Source organism: Trachymyrmex septentrionalis, unplaced genomic scaffold (assembly GCF_001594115.1).
Source record: "Trachymyrmex septentrionalis isolate Tsep2-gDNA-1 unplaced genomic scaffold, Tsep1.0 scaffold402, whole genome shotgun sequence".
NCBI classification, from domain to species: domain Eukaryota; kingdom Metazoa; phylum Arthropoda; class Insecta; order Hymenoptera; family Formicidae; genus Trachymyrmex; species Trachymyrmex septentrionalis.
Genome location: NW_017305572.1, coordinates 140,139 through 147,915, shown reverse-complemented (window position 1 = coordinate 147,915; position 7,777 = coordinate 140,139). Strand labels below are relative to the sequence as shown.

Here is a 7,777-nt window from a genome sequence, read left to right as displayed (position 1 = left end):
TGGGTTAAGCCCGGCCAACCATCAACATCAACGGCGAAGTCAAATATCCATGGATCCAAGCTTATGCTCTGCATTTGGTGGGATCAGCGTGGTGTGATCTACTATGAGCTGCTTAAACCGAATGAAACGATCACGGGAGAGCGTTACCGAACTCAACTGATTTGAACCGCACATTAAAGGAAAAACGGCCGGAATATGACGATAGACACGACAAAGTGATTTTGCAGTATGACAATGCTCGACCACATGTTACAAAACCGGTGAAAACCTATTTGGAAATGCTCAAATGGGAAGTCCTACCCCATTATTCCGTATTCTTCAGACATTGCTCCTTCCGACTACTACTTGTTCCGATCGATGACACATGGCCTGTCTGAGAAAACGCTTCACTTCTTATGAAGATTGTAAAAAATGGGTCCATTCGTGGATAGCCTCAAAAGATGAAGGGTTCTTCCGACGCGGTATCCGTATGCTGCCAGAAAGATGGGAAAAGATAGTGGCTAGCGATGAGCAATACTTTGAATAATCTATTTGTAACCATTTTTGCACAATAAAGCTTCAATTTAAAAAAAAAAAACGCTACAAATTAATTCAAACACCCAATAAATTAATTTTTTAAAAGTAATTTTCACTTTATTTCAAGAAACACAATCGATGCCTAAGGAGTCGATTCTGTATTTTTAATTAAAATACAAATGACAAAAGTGAGCAAATTTATTAGATATTGATCAATGAAATTATCAATATTCTAGTAAATTCGCTCACTTTTTTTTGTAGCTTTTATTTTGTTTTAAGATTTAAGAGATCGATTCTGTATCTTGAAACGAGATGAATATTACAAAAGTGAGCATTTACTAGAATACTGATAATTTCATTGATGAGCATCTAATAAATTTGCTCACTTTTATAATTTTCACCTCGTGTCAAGATACAGAATTGATCCTCTGAATCGACCCCCAGGAAATCGATTGGATTTTGAAAGCAGGTGAAAATTACAAAAGTAAGCAAAGATTACTAGGTATTGACCAATTAAATTATGAATACTCTAGTAAATTTGCTTTTGTAATTTTTACCTTCATTTGAGATACACAATCAATCACCAGGGTATCAATTATGAAACTTTATTCCTAAGATGGAAAGTGAAAAGTAAAAATTTTAACTATTGAAATTAATGGAGAAATTTTTCACTTTTCATCTTAGGGATAAAGTTTCATGATTGATATCCAGCTCTGTTAGCAAGAAACGCTATAATAATAGCGTTTTTTTTTTTATACATTAGGTGCATCCAGAAGCACGACCGCTCACTAAGCGCTTACTTGAGCTCTTGCATCTGATTGGCATATTCCATTAGATCTAAAAATATAGATCAAACAGATACAAAAGCTCACTGAGCGTACCAAGGAGCGGTCATGTTTTTGGATGCACTTTTTGGGTGTAGTTTAGCACCAGTCTTCCAGTTGCGCTACATTCAGCTACACTATACTAGAGTGGTGCACATCATGGTTTATGTACACTACTATCATTGCGCTAAAATCCTGTTTCCGCTTTACTTCAATTTTCAAATTTTAGATGTCACACTAACTCTATATCATCCCTTTGAGACGGTATAGCAAAATCCCACTTTATGCATAAAATTTTCACTATACCGTAGCTACGGAAACATGATACACCGAATAAATTTGCGCAATAAAAAACGACGGAATCAGCGGAATGAAGCCACGACCAATCACGAACGTTCCGCAGTTCTGCACATCCCCAGTTCCGCATCCCATAAGAGCATACTCTGACGTTTGCATGTAAATGCGCCTTAAAGATAGTCCGATATAAAAGCAGACGGTTCGGTCTTATAGCTTCCATTTTCTTCATCAACGGCGTCATGGTAAGTGGTGTTTGCGGTATGTTCGTGTATCCAACAAAATTAACGCTTTTTCTTTGGCATCGGCATCAGAAATTTACGTAATCGTGCTTTTTAATATTTGTGTCGAGTTTCTAGATAAATATTATAGCAAACATTGACGATATTGTTTATATTTTGCGATGGGAACAGGTAGATAATTTTACAAGCACATGGTTTCTTCTGCGACGCCGATGCCTCGTAATAATTTATATCATTAACATGATGATTTAGATTAAAAGTTTATGGTTTTCGTCTGAATAATCTTGACGATAATATTCTAGGGCGGTCTGATTTTCTTTTTGTCGAACAATCTTAATTGTACGTTTGTTCCACGTGTCTCATTCCTGCGTCTTTTATTGTAGTCGCACAGGAAGTTCAGCGCCCCTCGACACGGGTCGATGGGGTTCTACCCGAAGAAAAGATCTCAGAGACATCGCGGAAAGGTAAAGGCTTTTCCAAAAGATGATCCTAGCAAACCCGTACACTTGACTGCTTTTATCAGTTACAAAGCTGGTATGACTCACGTGGTAAGGGAAGCTGATCGTCCTGGGTCAAGTGAGTATATTATAGGACAAAAATTGTAAAAATATTTTGTATAATTGCTAAATTTTTTATAGAATATATATATAATTATAACTTGATATTTTCACAATTATGTATATATTACATATATATATATTTTTTTTTTTGGAAGTGCCAAAGGATTCGCGGATTATCGCCGTGTCATGATTCATTACTAATGCTGTTTCATAAACCTTTATATTCACGAAACGTTGGCATTAACACAGCGATGGCTCACAAACCTTTTGGCGCCATTTTAAGAATATTTTTCTCTAACACTGATTTTACAATTGGTAGTTAGTAATTTTAGGTCTTATCAGTGAAGTTGATTGTTGACAACTACTGACTTATTGTAGAATCAGCATAAATGTATGTGTGTTCTATATATTTGTTCAGAATGTATATGAACTTGCGATGTGTTAACCCGAGTGTTGATCAATGCAGAAATGTGTTGATCCACTTGAGTTGCAGTGCGAGAGCTGCCTTTAATGCAGTATGTTCTCAATACTGCCATATCGAAAAACAACACTGTGCGCTGCTTATGCAGAATGCATAGAAGCAAGGTATATTCCATAAACTCTTTGGAGCCCGTTGGGCGGTAACCATTGAGACAAACCATACCTAGTATAGTCTTATCTCTTCGATAAGTATGTTTTTTTTATTAATTTTACATTTTATAAACAGTGATATTAGAGTAGTATGTATATAATATAGCTAAAGAATGAAAATGTGTTATTCTAGGTTTAGAATTTAATTTGTGCTATTTTAGTAAATTTATATATGTCTAGTTCTATAAACGTAAAAATCACTGTGTGATTTAAGTTCTTTTTTTAGGTCTTGAAATGATATTAAATTAAAAATGAGATAATAAACATTAAATTAGCATTAAGACTTGAGCACAAAGATAATCATAACTGAATCATGGAATGTAAGTTTAAAGTTGTAGCTATAGATTGACCAAAACATTGTGCGTTGACCTATGACTACGATTTGTGTTTCATGATTTATTTACGATCATCTTGCTGAGGCCCTTAGCCTAATATTTTATGTGTTGTACAATAAATTTTTTTAAATATATTGAAGCTGGAAACAATGAAAAGCACAGACAGTAGGAATAGGGAATAAGATATTTCAATCTATCAGAAAGCATCTATTCTAGTATATATGGTTTCTGGTAGGTTAAAATTTGTTATTTCCTGTTCTTATTGCCTGTGCTTTTCATTGTGTTCATTGGCTGCAGGACAGAGAGATTTGAGAACCTCTGTCCTGCAGCTAATCAAATAGACTTTACAAGCCTTGTCATACAACACATGAAATGTTGGCTTTATTCATAACATTACTATTTTCATTACTTTTTCTATCTAGAACGATAATGTTAATGATTCAGCCATTACTTTTATCATTACAATTTACAACCTTTATTATCTTTATAATTATTTAATAGACTGCATTATTTTTAATTGGCTAGAAACATTTTATAATAGAAATTTAAATATCATAAAATGTTTTGTATTTCATTTCTTAGGCAATATTAATATTCTGAATCACTGCCAATATTGAAAATCTGTATATAACGTTAACTATAAATTTTTAGTATTGACAGTGAATATTGTAATTGTAACGATAACGTATTACTTTTATGAAATTCTCAACCCTGTTAATAAACATTTCAAAATATTAAAGAATTTATTACAGAAAATAAATTTCAATTTTTTTTACAGAGGTGAATAAGAAGGAGATTGTGGAAGCTGTTACTATCCTTGAAACTCCACCAATGATTGTTGTTGGTCTTGTTGGATATATTGAAACGCCACATGGACTTCGAGCGCTTGCTACTGTCTGGGCAGAACATTTGTCAGAAGATTGCCGCAGGCGTTTCTACAAGAACTGGTTAGTAGAAATATTTAAACTTTAAAATATTTAAAATGATTGTTTTGGTTTTAAAATTGTACGAATTGCGACGTGTTAACTTAGATGTTGATCAGTGCGGAAACGCATTGATTCATCTAGGTTGCAGTGCGAGAGCTGCTTTCAATGCAGTAAGTTCTCAAGACTGCCATGTTGGAAAAAAACACTGTGCTCTGCTTGTGCAGAATGCATGGAAACAAGGTATATTCCATAGACTTTTTGGAGCCTATTAGGCAGTGACCATTGAGACAAACCATGCCTGGTACAGTTCTCTTTATACTTCTCTTAATTCTCGTTATACAACTATATCATTATTTTACATACACGGTACTAAAATTATCGCATCAGCTCTCCGCTCACACGATGAGAGTAATTATTTGGATGTGGCCGTTAAAGTTTGGTTTTTAATATGGCTAGTCTAAGAAATGTGTTCAGTCTCCACTCATTACGATGAGACTGACACGTTGCAGAGATATCTAGGTGGTGTACGCAAGACACATGCATAGATGGACAATGCAATTGATTTTCCGACAGGTATAAGAGCAAGAAGAAGGCATTTACGAAAGCGTCGAAGAAATGGCAAGATGACCTCGGTCGCAAGTCCATCGAGGCTGATCTCAAGAAGATCAAGAAGTATTGCAGTGTCGTTCGCATCATCGCTCATACTCAGGTAACTGGACTATGTGACGATGTTAAAATATTAGATACATTTGTGATAATAACATTGTTATAAAGTTTTTGTTTCTTACCAACTCAATGGTGATTCTTGTATATTTTTTAGCTACTGAAAAAGAATATAAGATTAAGAAAGTTCCATGGGCCATAGATTTTGAGAAAAAAATTTTTTTTTTTTTTTTTTTTTTTTCGAAAAAATTAAAAATTAAAATAATTTACAACTTTTTTCTTATAAAGTAAAATATATAAAAAAAGATACATAAAAACATAAATCATCATTCAAATTGTATCAAAAAACAAAAACCTTATTAATCAGTATTTTTGATATTAAAAATAATATTAAATTTTATTATTTCAAATATTTTGCTTAAATTATAATAAAAGAGAGATTCACATGCCATCACATTTATTTGTATTTTTAAAAAATATATAAATTTCTTATAACAAATTTGCATTATTATGCAAGAGATTGAAAGTGGAATTTCTGAAATTGATGAAAAGTGATGGAATTTTTTAAAAGCTTTTCTTTTAAGTATAAAAAGATTTATTACTTATAAGTTATTTTCTGTGGTTGAATTAATATGCACTTTTGGAACTTAAAGTGAGATATATGTTTGATATTTGGCGAAAAGCAAGAAAGAGAATTCTAGTGCAATGAAGGAATAAAAAAACAGATGTCTTGTTGAAAAATAAATAAATGATCAAAATTGATTGCACTGTGTAATTTATTCTTTTCATTGTCTCCTAGATGAAACTGCTGAGGCAACGTCAAAAGAAAGCCCATATCATGGAAATCCAATTGAACGGTGGCACCATTGAGGATAAGGTGCAATGGGCGCGCGAACATTTGGAAAAACCTGTGCCTATTAGTAGCGTGTTCGCTGCTGACGAAATGATCGACGTGATTGGAGTTACCAAGGGAAAGGGCTACAAAGGTACGTTCCTCTATATATGTATGTGTTGTGTGTGTTTGTTCCCTCCCCTGCTTCGGAATTGCCGCTTTTTGGCACACCTATCCCGCCTTGGATCTAACACACACACATACGTACACATCCTGAGAAGCATGCTTTTAAGAAAGTATTTAGGACTGTATGATGAAAAAAGCATGACGTGCACTTATCTGATTATCTTGAGGATAATACCATGCTGCCTTCCTACTGAAGTCCTTAACCAAAGAAGATAACTAATTATGAATCGAATATAGCATTTTTATTCGACGAGTGTGCGTGATTTTAAAAAAATATTAACATTTTTCTCGCTTTTTGCAGGCGTTACATCCAGATGGCACACAAAGAAATTGCCGCGTAAGACTCACAAGGGTTTGAGGAAAGTTGCCTGTATCGGTGCGTGGCATCCCAGCCGCGTGTCCTTCACTGTCGCGCGCGCAGGTCAGAAAGGATATCACCATCGCACTGAGATGAACAAGAAGATCTATAGGATCGGACAAGGCATCCATACTAAGGATGGCAAGGTAATCATCGCTTTGAGTTCATGAATTACTACCGCCTCTTTCCCTATATGGATCTTTGGAATATGAGAAAAGGATTGATCCTTAATTTAAAGAGGCGAATATAAACGTTACTTGTTCATAGTACCTAATGCATAATTTATATTAGTGCTTTAGGCCTCCAAGACAAGTTACAAGGTTATAGTTTACTGAACTATTTATTGAAAATTATTAGAATTTATATTTATTATGATGTCTATTTGTATTTGTAGATCGTGAAGAACAATGCTTCGACGGAGTACGATCTCACTGACAAGAGCATTACACCTATGGGTGGCTTTCCGCATTACGGTGAAGTTAACAATGACTTCATTATGATCAAGGGATGCTGCATGGGTCCGAAGAAGCGCGTGATTACACTGAGGAAGGTAAAGATGATATCAATGAACAATGATACATTAGTCTGCTTTACATGATGAATTTCTATAGAGCTTTTAATATTATTGATAATCACGATGATAATTAAATGATAGGACTGATGAAATATATTTGATATTACATTAATAGATAATTTACAAGCATATTTTTAACATAAAAATATTGTATCTTGCAGTCTTTATTGGTACACACCAAGAGATCAGCGTTGGAGAAGATCAACCTTAAGTTCATCGATACTAGCTCCAAATTCGGACACGGTCGTTTCCAGACCGCCGTCGATAAAGCCTCCTTCATGGGACAACTCAAGAAGGATCGCCTACGTGAGGAAGAGGCGCGTACAGTCAGTATACCGGCCGTCCCGCCGGCGCAGTAAATGTTCTACTGAGGACTTTACGAGAAAAAAAAAATATAGATTTTTGGAGAATCTTACAAACTGGTTTTATATATATTTGTTCCTTTGCATTTTTTCCTGTATATTTATATCCTTTGAAAAGACAGATTTGTATCCCGATTCTATAATTCTTAAATAGCAATACTAATATTACATTATTGTACATATTACGTATTACATGGTAAAAAAAAACATGTGCAACAATAATATAACGCGATATCAAACTGTCCATTAAGAAATAAAAGATCTATACGCGTTGCTTGCACTTCGTATTTGTTTTTGCTTTTTTTCTCTTCAACGCCTGAATATTTTTTTTGGAGATTTCGAGCAATGCAAACAGACCTAAGAATTGCAGATTACGAAGTACTGAAATTCTAAGTAATGAATCACACAAACTTTATTTTTTTAGTGTTTGTGTTTTGCAGTCTTTTCATTTGGATTTTTTGAGTTATTTTGTGTT

General features: G+C 34.2%; 1 protein-coding gene across 1 annotated transcript; it reads left to right on the top strand.

The window, feature by feature from the left end:
- The first annotated feature begins 1,792 nt into the window (after window positions 1-1,792).
- On the top strand, window positions 1,793-7,359 carry LOC108751168 (60S ribosomal protein L3). Its single transcript, XM_018491235.1, has 8 exons — window positions 1,793-1,879; window positions 2,260-2,452; window positions 4,180-4,348; window positions 4,901-5,036; window positions 5,790-5,976; window positions 6,310-6,512; window positions 6,761-6,916; window positions 7,102-7,359. Exons 1-8 carry the CDS (start codon window positions 1,877-1,879, stop codon window positions 7,297-7,299), a joined length of 1,245 nt encoding a protein of 414 aa, XP_018346737.1. The 5' UTR covers window positions 1,793-1,876; the 3' UTR covers window positions 7,300-7,359.
- Window positions 7,360-7,777: the final 418 nt, after the last annotated feature.

Excerpts from the sequence above, each read along its gene's own strand:
- LOC108751168 (XM_018491235.1), top strand. Across the intron at positions 2,453-4,179 it reads AGCTGATCGTCCTGGGTCAA|AGGTGAATAAGAAGGAGATT; the intron begins GTGAGTATATTA and ends TTTTTTTTACAG. Across the intron at positions 6,917-7,101 it reads GCGTGATTACACTGAGGAAG|TCTTTATTGGTACACACCAA; the intron begins GTAAAGATGATA and ends TGTATCTTGCAG.